At 40.8% G+C, this 20,373-nt stretch overlaps 1 protein-coding gene across 4 annotated transcripts in view; it reads right to left on the minus strand.

Annotated features, from left to right (window-relative positions):
* The window catches only part of LOC133631084 (rho GTPase-activating protein 12-like), a 70,840-nt gene that overhangs the window by 14,491 nt on the left and 35,976 nt on the right, over positions 1 to 20,373 (minus strand). Inside the window, exons 3-11 of one of the 4 annotated variants that reach the window (XM_062023119.1) lie at positions 10,387 to 10,656; positions 9,717 to 9,923; positions 8,013 to 8,093; positions 7,774 to 7,902; positions 5,995 to 6,069; positions 3,131 to 3,192; positions 2,970 to 3,051; positions 720 to 821; positions 543 to 641 (exon numbers count right to left, since the gene is read on the minus strand). In XM_062023119.1, coding sequence (XP_061879103.1) covers positions 543 to 641; positions 720 to 821; positions 2,970 to 3,051; positions 3,131 to 3,192; positions 5,995 to 6,069; positions 7,774 to 7,902; positions 8,013 to 8,093; positions 9,717 to 9,923; positions 10,387 to 10,656 — 1,107 coding nt within the window. The remainder of the gene's footprint in view (positions 1 to 542; positions 642 to 719; positions 822 to 2,969; positions 3,052 to 3,130; positions 3,193 to 5,994; positions 6,070 to 7,773; positions 7,903 to 8,012; positions 8,094 to 9,716; positions 9,924 to 10,386; positions 10,657 to 20,373) is intronic. The other 3 variants (XM_062023121.1, XM_062023120.1, XM_062023122.1) reach the window with 3 other exon arrangements.

Raw genomic sequence — 20,373 nt, forward strand, 5'->3', positions numbered from 1 at the left:
GCAAATCCAAAAAGAACTTGGTAGCATTTAGTACTTTGTTGCCGAGAAGACTCATTGTGTTAAATTGGAAGGCTGCAGTGCCTCCCTGCCCCACCCGCTGAATTAAACATATTCTCTATTTCCTTAAATTGGAGAAAATTAGGCTGACACTGAGCGGTTTTCTGTGAACGTTCAGGAAATATGGGGTGGTTTCCTAAAATATGTATAAGAAACTGATCTCAAATTTAACCCTGACTGAAAAGTAATTGAAATGTAGATAATTGATGGGCCTTTTGACTGCTTTTATGTATTATTGCACCGTGTTGGTGACATTAAGGAGTGCAGTTGTCTGTGGCTTCATGACAATATTAGCCTTTACTTATTTGACTGCATGTTTTTTTTCTATTTTATTTTATATATAATTATTGTGAGTTACTTGTTCAATGGGAGAAGAAAGACCATTTGACATGCGTTTCTGGACTGTAAACGTCAAAATCCAATAAACAAATGTTTACAAAAAAACAACTATCAGTGTTAGTGTATTAAAGAGGGGGGTTTCTCACAGGGCTGCTGACGGTGTCCTGCAGCGCTCGGTACCACTCGTTGACAATGACGTCATTTTCAGAATGGATCAGCAGCTCCGTGCCTTGACGGGTCTTCAGCTGCAGATGCATATTAGTAAATTACTCTTAAATGGCTGCTAGTTGCGGCGATATTGAAGCTTAGTAGGTTTTTCAAACCTCGATAACGTGTTTCTTGCTGGACTTGTCCCTAGAGGCCCATTCCACAGAGCTGCCCTTCAGGTCCACTGTCAACTCTGGTTTGGACTGACCACCACCAAACTGCACACAAAAGAAAGATGGTGGATTATCAGACACAAAACACCCTAAAAGGTGATTAATGAAATGTTAACACCACAGTGGAAGTCGTCTCTTTCTCTCCCTCTCAGAAAATCATTATTTATAATTTGTGGCAACATTGAGTAAACAGGTCTGGAACGTAACCCCTGCTATAATTGAGAGAACACAGGTAATAAAAAGTGGCCTCTCAAGTTGATGTCATCAAGCACTTTGGTTGACATACTGTAAGATACAAGGGCCATGTCCGTTTATGTTAACATGTGTTGTAAATGTGTTAAATTCTTCATGATCACAACAGCAACATAACTACTGTCTAATAATAATAATGGTTCTATCATAATAATAATAAAACCATTTTAAAGCGGGCTCCAAAGGCTCTAATTTAGCTGCTGACATAAGCGATTACATATTGCGTCGTTGCCGGTTGTATTATTTTCTCAAAACTATTACTAATTTACTTGCTAATTTACTGTTAATATCTGATTACTTTCTGTTGTAACATTGTTTTATCTACATTTCTGTTACAATGTACAAAGTACTTATTCTTCTGTTGTTTGGATACTTTACATTATTAGTTTTGGGCGATACTACAAATTTAGGTTTCGATCCAATACCAAGAAGTTACAGAGGCAGTATTGGTAATACCAATGCTGATACTGATGCTTCAGAATTTTCAAGATCATTGAATGATTATATTTTTGATCACAATTAAAACCAGACAAAAACACAGTACATCGATCCAACAATATCAATTATATATTACCTTTTATTACATACAATATTTTGAATTGAAGTCAGTAGCTCAAAATAACCAAAGATGAGCAAAAACTACGCTTCCAGTTTGTAAACATAACAAAAACAACAAATAATGATTTTGTGATTACAAAAAGTATCGATCAAATCACTGTAGTATCGATCATTTACTGGTGTTATACTTCGAATCGTTACTGTCGACATTTGTATCAATCCATACACTCCTGTTTCCATTCAAGAGCTCTATCGTGCTGTTAGCATGGTATTGTATTCTCCTGTAGTGGAGCATGTTTAGCTATTCCTCGTCCTCCAGGGAGAACAATAAACATAGATTAGGCGAGGATTGGTGACTTGGAAGCGGCTTTGCACTGTGTTGGGACGTTAGCCACTGGTGCACTTGCGAGAAGGCTACGTCGTGTTAAGGATGTGGCCGTCTGCTTGTCGCTGTCAAATTTTGCGGAACAAAGCTTGTAATGTATCATCAACATGCATTATCACGATATGACGACAATATTAAAAGTTTTATCATAAGCCAAATTTCTATCATTAAACATAGTCTATATCGCGCAACCATACTTCCTATCCAGTGCAAAGTAAGATTTTTAAAAAAGCATGGCAGTATTAACCTGGATCCTACCACTGCTACTTAAAAATACACTAATTTAATTTTCTTTTTGATTGTTAATCACCAGAAGAAAGATCGGTGCATATATCAACGTCTAATTGTCATTGTAGTCAAAACATACAATGTAATTAGCACAACAGCTCTGTTAGATAAGAGTAGAAAATGTAATGTAAAAAGTAAAAACACAAAAATAAATTCAAAACATCAACAAACAAAAACTTTATCATTGTACATTTTCCTTATGTCTCTGGACAAAGTCACAAGAAAATGTGCAAGTAAGATCAAGGGTGATGGTTCAAATGCAGAGAATAATTTCGCCATACCTGGTGTGTTTATGACAATCATTGGCACTTTAATTACCGTAATTAAAAATTAATAGACAGTTAGGATTATGTTGACAACAACTTGTCGATGTGAGTCAGCCAGAGTGGCGGTTGCCAAGATAATCGTGTTTCACTGTATTATAAATGTATTTTTGTTGTAAAATGTCTTTTAAAAACAATGAATGGAAAAAAACGTATACATTTTATTAAATTTGAAGAAAGTGAGACCATTTTTTGTCCCATGTTTACATGTTAGGTACTATTACTATAGAACATGACAGAATGAAAATGTGTTGTGACCTGCAGCCGCGCTGGCAGAAGAAGGAGTATAAAACATATGTATCCCCAGGTTGCACCAGTACGATGCAATTAAATGGAGACAGCTAACAAGACACTGGCAGTAAAACTGCGAATGTTTGAGTGACGCACCCAGCTTGTCCCGCCTCCCTGGCCTTTGGCAAAGAGCAAGGTGGAGCCTTGCAGAACCGTCCAAGAGGAAGTCCAGTTCTTACTGCAACAGACAACCCGGAAGCCAATTATTCCAGAGGAGTGATTTTATCGTGTAAAAAAAACTTCCAAGTTTCACCCACCGAACTTTCTTGCCGTTCTCTGTAATCTTTGTCATGTTCAGCACGCCGCATTTCTCTGAGGGCTACAGAGAGGAGGAAACAGAAGACTTTAGTAGAGAAAAAACACAGCAGAGAGCAGGTTAGACATGCATCACAGCAACAAGCATTGATCATCACAGCAGGATGACTGCAGTGAAGCCTGCACTTATACACCAGCAGCAATGCCACCTCCCAAACGAGCACAACACAGTGAGCCTCAGATAAAAGCTTTGCGCTTTGATCCCCATTTCCCAAAGCGGCATACGCGAAAAAAAAAGAAGCAGACACGTTAAAGTCAGCACAAATTCAAAGAAAAACCCAAGTAAGTGATTTGAGCACAAAAGATGAACCCAACTGTTGAGTTGATTGTGATTCCAATGTTAATGCTACAAAAATGCTACAGTGAAGTATATTTCGTAGGTGAAGTTCACATTCGAAAAGAAGTGCAGATATCTGGAATCTTGAAATTGATATGACAGCTTGTGCAGGCTCGATATAGCACAGCGGCTTGGTTTTTCCTTTCATTTGTCATCTCGGTACATCCCAGTACAAACGCCCAGCAAGTCACTGAAAGTTCCTTGCTGAGAAAAGGCTCATTGTGTGATTCAAAGCAGCCTACAACAAACAAAGTTTCCACCTGGGTTTGTTCCTCAGAAAGGCAGTCTCATTAATAGTCACCTTAAGTGGATTTCCAAACCAATGTGGGAACCTTGCAAGAGGTTGGAATAGGGGTGTCCAAATCTTTTCCAGTAAAGGCTATGTGCATACATATAAATTAAAGGGGGGGGGGGGCACTTTGATAGATTCTATACACTAAGGATGCTAAAACCCATTCAGTGTAGACCAGTATATTCTAAATCCACTGCTTCAGATGAGGGTGCTAGTACTCCCTGGGCGTATTTATATACTGTATATGTAAAAACAAAAAAATACAATTATATATATAAAATAAAATTATACATACACACATGAATATACAGTATAAACATACAGAGTACATACACATCCATACATCTATCCATTTTCTACCGCTTGTCCCTATCGGGGTCGCGGGGGGTGCTGGAGCGTATCTCAGCTTCATTCGGGCGGAAGGCGGTGTACACCCTGCACAAGTCGCCACCTCGTCGCAGAGTATATACACATATATACCCATATATACATATGCAAGCATATATATATACATGTGTGTGTACCGGTATATATATATATATATATATATATACACACACACACTACCGTTCAAAAGTTTGGGGTCACCTTAACAATTTTGTGGAATAGCCTAAGAACAAGAATAGACTGTCGAGTTTCAGATGAAAGTTCTCTTTTTCTGGCCATTTTGAGCGTTTAATTGAGCCCACAAATGTGATGCTCCAGAAACTCAATCTGCTCAAAGGAAGGTCAGTTTTGTAGCTTCTGTAACGAGCTAAACTGTTTTCAGATGTGTGAACATGATTGCACAAGGGTTTTCTAATCATCAATTAGCCTTCTGAGCCAATGAGCAAACACATTGTACCATTAGAACACTGGAGTGATAGTTGCTGGAAATGGGCCTCTATACACCTATGTAGATATTGCACCAAAAACCAGACATTTGCAGCTAGAATAGTCATTTACCACATTAGCAATGTATAGAGTGTATTTCTTTAAAGTTAAGACTAGTTTAAAGTTATCTTCATTGAAAAGTACAGTGCTTTTCCTTCAAAAATAAGGACATTTCAATGTGACCCCAAACTTTTGAACGGTAGTGTGTATATATATATATATATACACACTACATTCATATGTATTTATAAACATACCGTAATTTCCGGACTATAAGCCGCTACTTTTTCCCCTCGTTCTGGTCCCTGCGGCTTATACAAGGGTGCGGCTTATTTACGGCCTGTTCTTCTCCGACACCGACGAAGAGGATTTCGGTGGTTTTAGTACGCAGGAGGAAGACGATGACACAATGATTAAAGACTGACTTTTCATATACCGGTAGGCTGGTTATTTTGATAACGTAGAGGCGAGCACTTTGTATTACTTTGCACCGTTGTATTATTTGTACTCTGCATGAATGCTGTTCGCCATGTCAAAGATGTGAAAGTTTGATTGAATGATTGAAAGATTTATAGTTAATAAATGGGACGCTTTGCGTTCCCAAATAGTCATCTCTGTCCCGACAATCCCCTCCGTGGTAGCAGGAACCCCTATATACTACGGTAATTACACATCAAAACCCTGCGGCTTATAGTCGGGTGCGGCTTATATATGGAGCAATCTGTATTTTCCCCTAAATTTAGCAGGTGCGGCTTATAGTCCGGAAATTACGGTATGTATATATATGCACAGTACGGCGTAGCACGGTTGGGAGAGTAGCTGTGCCAGCAACCTGAGGGTTCCTGGTTCGATCCTGAGCTTCTACCAACCTAGTCACGTCCGTTGTGTCCTTGAGCAAGACACTTCACCCTTGCTCCTGATGGGTCATGGTTAGCGCCTTGCATGGCAGCTCCCGCCATCAGTGTGTGAATGTGTGTGTGAATGGGTGAATGTGGAAATAGTGTCAAAGCGCTTTAAGTACCTTGAAGGTAGAAAAGCGCTATACTATATAGCTATATTATATTATTGCGGTGAATGTTATGTGTAAAATGAAGTAGCAGGAATGTTTAGGATAAACAAACTTACTGTGATTTCACACAAACATCATTCTAAAATTGTATAATCATATGTATTACTGCATATTTGTGCAATACACAGAGGACTAACAAAAAAACAAAATGGCCCATGGGCCCGATTTTGGACACCCCTAGGATAAACCATGCTGCTTGATACTGCTGAGGAGCCTCTTGTGGGGGGTTACTAACAGAGTTTGGGCGCTTAGGAGAAGAAGAGCTGGAGTCTGAGTCGGATGAAGGGGACTTGGGGCTCAGAGGTGTGTCCTAGTGAGGAGACGAGAAAACAAGCGATCACACGGGTTAGTAACAACCAATTAAAGGAGAGGGTGGGAAGGTAGTCAGTGAGATCGTATAACAAGTGTCTTTTTATAAGCATTATTCAAGGAATGCTCATGATCAGCATGCTACAATTTCTAACTTCATTTCTTAAGCAGTTGTCTATCTACAATGGACTGTATATGTACCTCCTTTTATATAAAAAAAACATTATACAATACAATAGTACTTTAATTTATGAGCTTAATTTAATTAGCTTAAATGACAGTTCTTAACTGAAAACACTCGTATCTCAAATCAACGTCTCCCATTGAAGAGAATTGAAATCAATTTAATCTGTGCTTCGCTTCTCCAAAACAGCACAATTTGTAACAAGCCTTTTAAAAAGAACAACAAACTTTTAAGACGGGAAATATTATATAAAAAAAAATACAAGAGAATGTAATAACTACAGTGGTTTTGTAAAGTAATGTTATAATGTTTTTCATTGGACTTTCATTGAAGCATTTCAACCATATAAACCAGGTGTGTCAAACTCATTGTAGATCGGGGGCCACATGGAGAGAAATCTACTCCCAAGTGGGCCGGACTGGTAAAATCACAGCACGATAACTTAAAAATAAAGACAACTTCAGATTGTTTTCTTTGTTTAAAAATAGAACAAGCATTTTCGGAAATTGTACAAATCATAATGTTTTTGGGGTTATTTTACAATTACCTGTTGCGGATAATAGTATATATACTTTATTTGTAGTTATTTAAATTTTCTGTATAAATTATGTGATAATGTTCATCAGTCAACTCATTTGTGTTAATTTTCAATCTATCAAGATTTAAAAAATTATATCAAAATCAAATTACAGTATGTTATTTATGTTGTTTGCTCATTTTCCTCGACTGATGTACTAACATCATGTGGTTTATTTTGTACATATGTAGCATCATTTACAAAGATACAAAGAATTGCTATTGCGACATCCAGTGGACACATTTAGAACAGCGGTTTCTTTCATTCAAATATTTCAGGTACATTTTTATACTTAGCAAACTCATCCCGCGGGCCGAATAAAACCTGTTCGCGGGCCTGATCCGGCCCTCGGGCCGTACGTTTGACACCCCTGATATAAACTGTTGTATAAATGTATGGCTCTATAATCTCTGAATGTAAAAGTTTCTTGGTAAAATGTATAAAAACTTTAAATAAATACATTTGTCATTTTATCACAGTTGTTTTTTGTTTTAGTTCACATTTGACTTAGTCGCCTGCGGGGCTGTGATCTCCAGGTGGTATATGCCCTACTTCTTTAAATGCAGCATCCATCCACATTGTTTAGGACAGAGTTTTTGTGGAATGAAAAATTAGAAGAGTGCAATGCACAAACGCAATAATTCTGTCATGTGATTGTCATCATGCAAAGTGCACATGCTACTGACTTGCTGCTTGTACGGGTAGGCGGAGTTTGTCCGGAATCGCCCGAGTTGGAAGAGGCGCTGCAAAGCAACCAATCTACACCTGAATTATCTGTCTTTTTCTTAATAAACACGTTTACTGAACAGTGTGACAAGCAACTCCAACACAACACATCAGACTTGTGATCACGCAACATGACAAGTAAATGGTCAGTAAACACGGTGGTATTATTTAAAAACACAGAACTGATATCTCGTATCAAATAGACCAAAGTGAGGCACCTTGTCGTTGGGTTCTTGGACGTAGGTGCTGTGTCTCCAGTTGGTCAAGACGATGGGCTCGACTGGTCTTCTGTCTAGACTGCGGGTCTTTGGGGCATCTCCTAATGGCTGTAACGGGGAATGGTTGTACTGGAGGGAGAGATGGAGAGTCAAGTGAACTGGAATGCCTGGTTGAATCTTTGCTTAATGCTTTTGAATGAAGAGAACACAGTAAATTGAGTTGTATGAGTAAACCTTACCTTCGGGAGCTCCCACTCCGACCTGGAGCCGTCTGCGTTGTAGTAATACGGGCGACCTTGGTCATCAACGTGCTTTAACCACTGGTGGGGGACACAGTATGAAGAATTAGAGACTATCACATGATGTGTTAGACTTCATGATCACATGCTGTGTTGTACACGAGGCAGGGTTTTTTCAGCATACAGCTCGTTTTTTATTGGCCACTGGACTGGATGTGTTTCATGTAGAGATGTCCGATAATGGCTTTTTTGCCGATATCCGATATTGTCCAACTCTTAATTACCGATTCCGATATCAACCGATACCGATATATACAGTCGTGGAATTAACACATTATTATGCCTAATTTTGTTGTGATGCCCGCTGGTAGCATTAAACAATGTAACAAGGTTTTCCAAAATAAATCAACCCAAGTTATGGAAAAAAAATGCCAACATGGCACTGCCATATTTATTATTGAAGTCACAAAGTGCATTGTTTTTTTTAACATGCCTCAAAACAGCAGCTTGGAATTTGGGACATGAGGAGGTTGGGGGGGTTGAGGTGTGTGTGTGTGTGTGTGTGGGGGGGGGGGGGTGTATTGTAGCGTCCCGGAAGAGTTAGTGCTGCAAGGGGTTCTGGGTATTTGTTCTGTTGTGTTTATGTTGTGTTACGGTGCGGATGTTCTCCCGAAATGTGTTTGTCATTCTTGTTTGGTGTGGGTTCACAGTGTGGCGCATATTTGTAACAGTGTTAAAGTTTTTTACACGGTCACCCTCAGTGTGACCTGTATGGCTGTTGACCAAGTATGCGCATGCATTCACTTGTGTGTGTGAAAAGCTGTAGGTATTATGTGATTGGGCCAGCACGCAAAGGCAATGCCTTTAAGGTTTATTGGCGCTCTGTACTTCTCCCTACGTCCGTGTACCACTCCGCACAGCGCCGTTATAAAAAGTCATACATTTTACTCTTTGAAACAGAACCGATAAATTCCGATATTACATTTTAAAGCATTTATCGGCCGATAATATCGGTGTGACCTGTATGGCTGTTGACCAAGTATGCATGCATTCACTTGTGTGTGTGAAAAGCTGTAGGTATTATGTGATTGGGCCGGCACGCAAAGGCAATGCCTTTAAGGTTTATTGGCGCTCTGTACTTCTCCCTACGTCCGTGTACCACTCCGCACAGCGCCGTTTTAAAAAGTCATAAATTTTACTCTTTGAAACCGATACAGATAAATTCCGATATTACATTTTAAAGCATTTATCGGCCGATAATATCGGCAGCCCGATATTACCGGACATCTCTAGTTTTGTGTATTCATAAGTATTTCATACATTATTGGGGTAGAATAAGTTTGGACACCCCATTTTTAAAAGAGCATGAAAACCAATCGCTTGCAGTTATTTCCGTTACAAACACAATCAAAATGTCCACACACTTTTATTAACTTCAGAAATAGGATGGCAACATTAATGTACAACTGTAGGGGGGGTAAACAGAATGGGGGCTAAATTGCGACTTGAGGGACATTTTCGGCCCACAGTTAATTTTTATATTAGCATATACTAAAAATGAATTGATTATTAATGAGATAGCTAATTAGACAAAACAGTCATTTGCTTTGGACACTCCTACCGTAAGGGAAATTATGCCAAATGTAGCTCTATCATTGCGACACACAGTAAAGAGGGAGCTGAAGAGCTTAATGCAGCAGGTACCTTCTCATTAGTATAGTCGCTTACGTACAGCGTGTGGCCGTACCCATCCATCTCCTCCGACCAACCGCGGGGCGGGGAGCCATACTGACTGTCTGACTGGCTAGAGTAGGCGCTGAAGCAGGTGTCTTCTGACGACAGAGGCTCCAGGCGGCCGATGGAGAGTGACAGGTAGGGAAAGAAAGATGGCGATAGCGACAGAGGAGTGCTCTAGCGTGTTTGGAGGGGGAAACAGAGAAAAGAGAAAGGAGAAGTCACCTTTCACCAGCAAAGAAGCAAAGTCCTCAGGCAATTACAACACCAGAAATGCCCAAACACAAAATAAGACATTTGCAGCACAGTCAGAAATCATCTAATAAATCAGAAAGTCAGATTAAATGCCAGCTCTGGCCTGTAGGGGGCACTGTGGCACAGACAGTCAAGAGACTTGTTGATGATTCACTCATGCGGTGTGTCAAGTGCGTGAAAATGACAATAAAACGCAAAACTGACCAATTTACGCACGTTTTGCTTCTTCATGATTCACAACATGAGATGCATTCTCAGGGCACGTCTCAGATGACTTAGGATGCTTACAATGTTAAAAATCCCTTTTTCTAAACACTACGTACTGTGTCACATGAGGACAGAAGGTGTGTGATGAGTGTGTATGTGGAGTCTCCCCCAAACCAACCTCAGTGCTCTCCCCCGTGCTGGTGTTCTCTCCTCGTGAGCTCCCCATGCCGGCGTCCCTGGCCCGGGGGGGCTTCCAGGTCCTCTCCTGGGTGTAGCGGTTGTAGTAAAAGTGTCTGCCGTTCTGGTCTCTGTACATCTCCCAGTCACCCAGCACCTGTAGGGGGGAGCCAGAGGGCAGCGGGGGCATAGTGGACTGGGTGATCTTCAGCTCCTGCAGGTTACTGTAGACAGGCGACTCGGGACGGCTGCGGCCCGACGAAGAAATCGCCTGATGGGAAAGAGGAGGATGCAGAGTGGATTAAAGGCCCTGTTGTAAAACAGGTGGGTCCAAACGTTTTCCACAACATGCTGAAATATCCTAAGATTCTCATCCCATTGGGTTGAGTTTTTCCTTGCCCTGAAGTGGGATCTGATGTTGTTGTGGCTTGTGCAGCCCTTTGAGACACTCATGATTTAAGGCTATATAAATAAACATTGATTGATTGATTGAAGATGCAGTGGACATTTTTACATTTCTGATTTAGCCAAACTTTTTTTTTTATATATGACTCTTTTATATGGCTTTTTATATATGACTCTTTTATATGGCTTTTTATATATGACCCTAGCCAGCTAGCCATGATGCGCCGGAAAGTGTGAACAAGTCAGTTAGTGTAGGCTGCACTCTCGCCTGTTCTCGGCCTGCTACCGTGGTTAGCTCTAAGCAGCAGGCTAACCACAGTGTGCCAGAGTGGCCGAGCTAGTGGTTTTATACGGAAATCTAAAAAAATATACCACTTTGGCTATAAAAACAGCGGAATTCTGCTAAACGAGAGACATCTGCGATGCCTGATTTGTATCAATCCGCCCACCGCTGTTTACATTTAAGAGCTTACAGACTACTGTGTACTGTAGCATATTTAGCTATTCATTATCCCGCAGTGATGATACTTGTAAAAATCATAGTTTTTGTGCTGCCATGGAAGCGAGAAATAGTGATTTAGAGGTACCTTCACACTGGGGAGGGACGTTAGCCGCTAGCGAGCTGGTGAAGATTCAGCAGATGCATTGAAGATGCGTTCATTCACTTATAACGATAGAATAAAAAACTGTATCGTTGGACAAATTGATATCATTGTATATCGTCTATATCACCCAACCCTAACTTCAACTTACGGGGGAACTGCACTTTAAAAAAAAACGTTTGTCTATCCGATTGGCCAAAAATGTTTTCATTCATGTCTTTCATGATTGTAAACGATAGACTCTATCGTTTACAATCATTATGAAAGACATGAATGACGATGGATGGATTTTTTTTAATGCATTCTAAAGATAAAATAAACGTAAATAAAAGTCTGCTTACAGCACAGCCATTTAATGGGAGCTCCACACTTTCGCCCTTAAAATTCTAGAACCATTCAAAAACCGCCAACAATACTACATTTAAATTTTGTGGCTTGAATATTACCCAAGTATTAGTGATATTGTTATTATAAGCGCTAACATAGACAAACTATTTATAGCGGCGCCGTGATCACCAGCGTTTGTCACTATGTTTACATCATCGAGTGGTCTGCTGCTTCCTCACTTCCTTACTCCCTGTAAGTTTATTCTAGATCATAACTTGCACATCTCACCTGGACAGAAGAAGTCTGATTAGGTATTCGGACAAGTTGGTACACTTTGACCGCCATTTAGGACCCGAAAATGGCCAGATTGACACAAAAAGTCGCTTGGTCCCCCCACCCCGTTTGTCGTGAGGATTATGAAACATTCTTCATCTAAAGTTTAAGTTAAAGACCCAACGATAGTCACACACACACTGGGTGGGGTGAAATTTGTCCTCTGCATTTGACCCATCCCCATGTTCACCCCTTGGGAGGTGAGGGGAGCAGTGAGCAGCAGCGTGCGCCGCGCTCGGGAATCATTTGATTTAACCCCCAATTCCAACCCTTGATGCGGAGTGCCAAGCAGGGAGGCAATGGGTCCCATTTTTTGTAGTCTTTGGTATGACTCAGCCGGGGTTCGAACTCACAACCTCCCAGTCTCAGGGCGGAATATATGAACATCCCAGCAGTCGGCATCATTAATGACAGCAGACTTTGCACAGTAAGTGATGTGTTTGTTGATGTTTGTTGGCTCTCATAAAGTCTGCAGTGAGTAATAATCAGTGATGAAGGAAAAAAAAAGCCAATTAATGAGCAAAACACCTTAATATGAAATGTTATTATGAATGTGCCTGTTACTACATAACATATATACTTACATCATGTATATGAAACCTCAATGGAGGTGTTTGGGTGTTTTTTTAAGGGCTTTGTAGTCGGAATTGCCCAGTTCTTATAGGCTCCTTTGTAAGCAAACATTTGATCACTTTTATTTTATATTTAGAATGCAAAAAAACAAAACAAAAAGCATCCATCGTCATGTCTTTCATGATTGTAAAACATTAGCCAAGATTCCAAAAAAGTGCTGTTCCCCTTTAAAGGCAGCATAAGTCCATTCTAGACAGTTATAATAAATGTGTTTTTCATACCTACTATTGTTCTCTAAGTAATTAAGCCTTTTCTAACATTCCACACTACAAAATACTAAATATTGCAATATCAGTATCGTATTGGAAGTGAAAAAGCTGTATCGGGACACCCTTATTAGTTCAATCAAATAGAGCAGTACAATACTCTGAATTGCCCATGAGATATTTACCATACAATCCCTTGTTCTACTCGATCTGGGCTTTGAGCATGGACCATATGAGGCAAAGGTCGAGACAGACACCAGGCGATACACGTGTTGTGTGAGGTGAGGAGGATAGAGGAAGGAAGTCAGTGATGTTGTATAATAGAGGCAAGAAGGTTCTGTAAAAATAAAGAAGTGAAACTGGCAATCTGGACAACTTGTCCAAGCACGTCCTTGGAGCTGAGTGGGCACAATAAAAACACACGACAACAAAATATAAACTAGCAAATTACATTTGCTTAACCTGATAAATGTGCTATAATATGGGGAGTTAAGACAAATAAAATGTGTGTGGACGAGGGATGGGCGATTTGGTTAAAAATCCATATTGTGATGCAGCCTCCTGCAATAATGACATATATCAGAATATGTTATTTGGTATGTAAATGATAACAGAACATTTCAAAACTTATTACAAAGGCTTCTAATTTAGTTGCTGACGTAAGCGGTAACATATTGTGTCGTCAAAACTATTATTAATCTACTTGTTAATTAACTGTTAATATCTGGTTATTTCCTGTTTTAACTTGTTTATGCCTATACTTCTGTTAAAATTTATTAATTACTTATTCTTTTGCTGTTTGGATACTTTACATTGATTTGGTGCAATACTAAAATGTTGGGTGTCCAGTAGGATTGCTGATTTAGAAGTGGCTTTGCTGCACTCTGAAGAGACATTAGCCACTAGTGCATGTGCCTCACAATACGAAGGTCCTGAATAGTCCTGAGTTCAATCCCGGGCTCGGGATCTTTCTGTGTGGAGTTTGCATGTTCTCCCCGTGACTGCGTGGGTTCCCTCCGGGTACTCCGGCTTCCTCCCACCTCCAAAGACATGCACCTGGGGATTGATTGGCAACACTAAATTGGCCTTAGTGTGTGAATGTGAGTGTGAATGTTGTCTGTCTATCTGTGTTGGCCCTGCGACGAGGTGGCGACTTGTCCAGGGTGTACCCCGCCTTCCGCCCGAAATGCAGCTGAGATAGGCACCAGCACCCCCGCGACCCCGATAGGGACAGAGCGGTAGAAAATGGATGGATGGATGGATGGAGGATGCTACATTGGGTTGAGGACATGTTCGTTCGCTTGTCGTTGTCAAATTTGTGAGACACAGCTAAAATGCGTCATCGACATGCATTATCCCGATATAACGATAGTATGAAAGTTCTATCATTGGCCAAATTTAAATTATTTATATTGTATATAATCTATATCATGCAACGCTATAGTGTGAACTTACCTAGCCTAATACAATGTGGCCATTTCTATAAAAAAGTTGAAAAGGGGCAGAGCCCTATGGTGTTTTCCGTTAACCTTGGAAGTTCAAAGTCAGAATTTGGAATGACGTCACAGCTGAGTTATGAGCCTTCCAGTTACGAGGTCGGAAATCAAGATAGTTTAGTTTAAATTTCTGACGAGGAACTTGGAAATTTCGACTTCCCAGTACAAATGCAAAACACCACTAGTACAACACATGATTTTAGACGTAGTTAAGGTGACTGTCTCAAAAGGGTGTGTTAATATTGCTTACCATCAGTAGCTACTTTTCAAAATGTTGCAACAGGTGACACAGGTGGAAAATTTGGAAATACTTCAGCTGCACTCAGTCTAACCAAAGTAACATGACAATTAGTTGCGCCAGCATGTTGCCACCAATGATGGCACATCTCCTCACGGAACCAAGTCGGCGGGCTACTTGTCATGATTGTTTCATGCTGGCATTACAACAGCGCCACAGGGAGGGGGCGGGGGTAGGAAGTCACTAATAATAGTGGTGTCCCGCGGCTTTTTTATTGCAGCAGGATCAATTGTGCTGAAATATGCAGAAGGACTGCAAACAGCTGGAGGTTGGAGACTTGAAATATTAAGTGGACAGGAAGAAATATGGGAGAAGTCAGTAGCTCAATACAGTGTGGCGACAAAAGAGAGGAAAGCCTGGAAGTTTCAAGTAATGCAGAATGATTACAAACAGGACAATTTACCTCTGGTGGTGGGCAGGTTGCAAAGGCGTCTTCGTGCATGGAGATTGCACGAAAAATACTCCTCAATCGGACCCCTGCCATTCTACCTCAATTGACTCCAGTACACGCGGTATTTTACAGGCTCCTTTTCTCGCCATGCAGAGTGAACATGAGATTTAGTGAGTGGCCGAGTCAAAAGAGGAAGTCGTGGCAGTCAATCAACTGTTAAGACAGCAGGAAGCTGCGATCTTTTTACAACGACATCAACAAAACCACATCCTTCTCTCAAGGTCGTTTCGAAATACAAAATTGACAATTCCGCAAAAGCCCATTTTTAAAACAAGGAGGGCTTCCCTTGAATTAGCATTGCCGACAGCAGCAATAAAGTCATGGCTAAATAACCTCTTATGTAACTAAAGGCTACACTGGCTCATAAAAATTGCATGGCGAGTCTCTGAACTTCATTACAGGATCAGTATATTAGCGCACAGCTGCTGGTGGACATCTGCTGCTAACAGGTTGACCACCTCATCAATACTGAGCTGCAAAAGCACACAGTCGCAGAGGGACATTAAGACTGTGACCTCTGGCTCTGACAAAACACCGCTCGTTGAAAGCGTGCGGGGCCATACGGTAAGGTTGCTAAGAAGACACTTTACATGTCTTTATGCACTACGCAGCACTGATGTGGGAGGAATTATCAACAAGGTTTTAATGGCACAAAAGTCTGTTTCCTTTGCAGCAGCAGCCTTTAGGAATGACTTTACATCCTTACAATGACAGCCAGCCAGAGGATATAATTTCCAATCTCAGTACAAGTTAGACTACACTTCCCTGAGCAGCACTTGTCAGGTTGATGTAATACCTGCGTGATGATTGCCATGAGGAAGTGCTTTGACAGATATCGCTCTGCGGTGTCAGCTGAGGTTGATCAGGGTTAGGAGGTTTGACATATGTGCAAAGACTGACCATCACAAAGCTAGTTTACTTACTAGACTGCTCATTCATATGACACTTCAGTTTAACCTTTAAAGGCCTTAGTGGCCACATGCGGGGACAGCACCTTTTAGCTCTTATTTCCAAAATTGTGTACACTACTGAATTGGGGTCTTATGCAGACATATGGACACTTATACTGCTATCTGGTGGTGTCAGAAGAGTAAAACATACAACGGAATTTTGAAAAAAAAGTGTAAAAATAAAAATGTGCATGTCACTACACATGAAGTACACGTTTTTGTACTTATGGACTAAGTACATCATATTAAAAGATGATTTTTAGTTTTAATTCTAATTAGGGTCCAATAAGCCCAAATAGCAAAGACAAATAAAAAAAAGCATGTAAACAAACAGCTTGGGCCTTAAGAGGTTAAGAGAGGGGTCTAGAACATTTATCCACCCAAATGTTGCAGACAGAAATTAGTTTTTACACACACTTTGCTACATTATGCAATAAAGATGTAAACACTAATTTCGTGCAGGTCAAGAGAGTCAAAGGGGCCATTTTGTTGATTATGAATTTTTTCTATATTTAAAACACTTCCTTTTGGTCTACATTACATGTAATGCTGGTGCTTTGGTCTAAATTTCTGACTGTCTCTTTAAAATGCGCCATTTTGTAGGCAGTCGTACTTATATACCAAAGTCCTCCTCCAGGCCAAGCTCCCTTTGAGTGCCCCCGTCAGCAATGTTGTAAATTTTAGTGTTTCCATTTCGAGTCTACTGACAGATATAAGTTACAACTATATGTTACTTTTTAAAAATTATTAGAAATGGCAAAAGCAGAGGATTTTAGGATGCATGTGCATGTACGAGCCAGTCTGCCCCACAACAAGAAGACAGAGAAAAAATTAACTTAATGACTACAACGTTGCACTACAATTGGATAAAAATGTCGGACTCACACAAACCTCTTCAGGTAAACCTTTACTATATATGGAGATATCCTCTGACCTAACAAAGGCAAAACACCTTGAATTGATTAACGTGGACCCCGACTTAAACAAGTTGAAAAAATTATTCGGGTGTTACCATTTAGTGGTCAATTATACGGAATATGCACTGTACTGTGCAATCTACTAATAAAAGTCTCAATCAATCAAAAACCTCACCAAAGTCTCATATTCCAAACGACTCGTTTGAAGCAAGATTGTTTTATAAATGGCTCCTCCATGCCTCCTTGGGTTGATTTTAAAAAAAATTCCGGACTTACAAAATCCCAAAGACAAAAAAACCAGATACCAACAGTTAGGAAAAGTTGATTTTGCATAAATAATAAATAAATGATAAATGGGTTATACTTGTATAGCGCTTTTCTACCTTCAAGGTACTCAAAGCGCTTTGACAGTATTTCCACATTCACCCATTCACACACACATTCACACACTGATGGCGGGAGCTGCCATGCAAGGCGCTAACCAGCAGCCATCAGGAGCAAGGGTGAAGTGTCTTGCCCAAGGACACAACGGACGTGACTAGGATGGTAGAAGGTGGGGATTGAACCCCAGTAACCAGCAACCCTCCGATTGCTGGCACGGCCACTCTACCAACTTCGCCACGCCGTCGCATACAGTAATAGGACCTTGGTTCTCAAACTGGGGTACTAGTATCAGGAGGTGGTATTTAATAAATGTATGAACAGCAAATAATGTTGACGCTAGATTTAGTACAAGAAAAACCGAATGTTAAAAACAATTTAGAAAAAAACATTAAAAGTCATAAAATAATTTTGTATTTTCATTTAAGAACACATATTTACTATATCCCAAAAGAGGGCACTTCAAGTTGCTAATTATTTTATGCGCACAAAGTGGTTCTCCTAATTAAGTTGTTTGTACTCTTATTTCCAAGTGCTTTAAACACGACCACTGTAGCGGAGCACTGTTTTGGACAGTAATAAATCAGTATCTGATTATTATTGGATGAAAAATATATTCCCAAAGATGCACTTCAGTGAAAAAGTTCAAAGTTTAAAAGGTGCCATATGTAATAATTGCATGACAAGTCATCATTACATGGCCCTCATATGTCAAAAGGCATTAATAAATCATGTTTTTTTTAGAATACCTTTATAACTGATAACGGTACTTCAGCCGGGATATGCTCATTTCAAAATTAGTTTACAGCCCCGAAATGTTGTTATTGTTATCATTTCGATGTCCCGTCCTCTACCATTTGACCAATTAGTGTCACATCCAGGTTGCCAGTTACACACCGTCCTCTTCGTCGAGCTAATGCCACTGGTAAAGTTACCTAACATGTCAGACCTTAGTAAATCTAAAAGGCGTCGTTACGATTCTCAACTTATTCATGACAAAGCCAAGAACAAAACGAGGATTTGTATCGGGGATGCCTTTGAAAGATGGAGACGATTGCAAACCTGCGTTCCGGGCCAGAACGTAGTGACCTGTTTAGTACGGTAAGCCGACTCATCTGGCTCAATGCAACCTCTCTCTCTCTCTCTCTCTCTCTCTCTCTCTCTCTCACTCTATGTGTTTTCTCCCCCTCCGTGTTCATTTGTTTTGTGTCCCCTTGTCGCCTCGCTACTAGCCCTCTCAGTGGCCTAGTAGCCCTCTCAGTGGCCTAGTGGTTAGAGTGCCCGCCCTGAGCTTGGTAGGTTGTGAGTTCAAACCCCGGCCGAGTCCTACCAAAGACTATAAAAATGGGACCCATTACCTCCCTGCTTGGCACTCAGCATCAAGGGTTGGAATTGGGGGTGAAATCACCAACAATGATTCCCGGGCACGGCACCGCTGCTCCCCTCACCTCCCAGGGGTTGAACAAGGGGATGGGTCAAATACAGAGGACAAATCAATTGGTACTTTAACTTTAGCCTTCCAGCAGCATTCCTTCGTTCCCGCGTCACAAGCTGTGTGTCTCGTCTCCCCGTATTCCCTCTGGTTCCCTGGCTGCCTCTTGGATCTCGACCTCCCGCCTGGACACAGACTTTTGACGTCTCGCTATTGCCCCCGACTTCCTGCCTGTCTCAGGACCTTCGAGCCTGCCTTGCCCCTCTTGGACTTCCGCCTCTCGCTCAACCCTCCTGGTAACACTCCTCAGTTAATCGCTACACATAGTCACACCATACACATTTGGATTAGTTTACACACTTCATTTCTTATTATATATATTAATAAATATAGAACTAAACGACATCCCTGCTGGTTGTGCAGTCTTCTTCCCCAGTACCGTAACAATTTATGCAAATAGCCAAGAGGCAATAAAAACAACTTTCCGGGACGAAAATACGCCGTCTCGCAGTTTGGACAGCCCTTGTTTAAGTAGTGTTTACAATAGTGACCTATTAAATCCACAACGAGACTGCATGCTTTCTAGAACACACAGACCAGTGAAGCCACAATCTCGCATGACGCAGCAGCAATAAAACCGGCTTGAGGGTACACCGCACTCAAGCAAGCAAATTAGCAGCCAGCTCAGTCTGCAGTTTAGCATGCTCCTAATTTCCTATTTTGGACCACAGTGGGAGTTAGTGTGTAGAAGAGAATAGACGTGCATAGTTGCTGGCAGTCTCGAATAAAGCAGCATGGTGATATCTGTAGTGCCTGGGGGTCTACAGTGGAATAACAATCAGGTGGTCCGGTGTTCACCTGCAGATAAATCACAGCTGACACTGTGATAGGCAGCATGGCAGGAAGGCAGCAGACCTTCAGGCATCAAAGCTAATATTGGAAAAGGAATTGCTGGAGATTCTTTAAAGGTGACAGTCTATATTTAGTGTGAGCTGCAGCGGGATTTGAACACTTATTATGTCTGACTAAGTAACATCCCTGTGCAGACTAGATTATGCTTCATTAGGAGCTACTGTACTTAGGGGTGGCAGTTGCTCCGTCTGTGCCTGCAGACAAAGAGGATGTAATATTGGTGATGGTTTCTACAGAAACAGCAATTCACATTTTCAATGCTATTAATGTACCTTTGAGTAAATGACTACAATGTTACATTAGAGCAGTGGGGGTGCGATGCCAGGGGGGACGCGTGTGACTTTTTTTTGCCTAACAGAATATGATGAAGCGTATGTAGCCCTTGGTTTCACAGTAACCACGATGAGAGATGAGGAAAAACCAGTGGTGTGTTGTTTCCTTTATTGTTAATAAGCTTACAATATTATGCATAGGTAAATATATAACAATTGTATAGACGCATTGTACACACACAGTGGATGGAGGGGTGAGGGAATATTTTCTTGAGGACAATACAACTAATTTGTTCTGGGGCCTACATTTTCAGAAAGCTTAAAAAAACTGGGGGCAGGACGTCCTCCTTCACTATAATGCTTATTTTGTATG

The sequence above is a fragment of the Entelurus aequoreus genome, linkage group LG16 (genome assembly GCF_033978785.1).
Source record: "Entelurus aequoreus isolate RoL-2023_Sb linkage group LG16, RoL_Eaeq_v1.1, whole genome shotgun sequence".
In the NCBI taxonomy this organism is placed as follows: Eukaryota; Metazoa; Chordata; class Actinopteri; order Syngnathiformes; family Syngnathidae; genus Entelurus; species Entelurus aequoreus.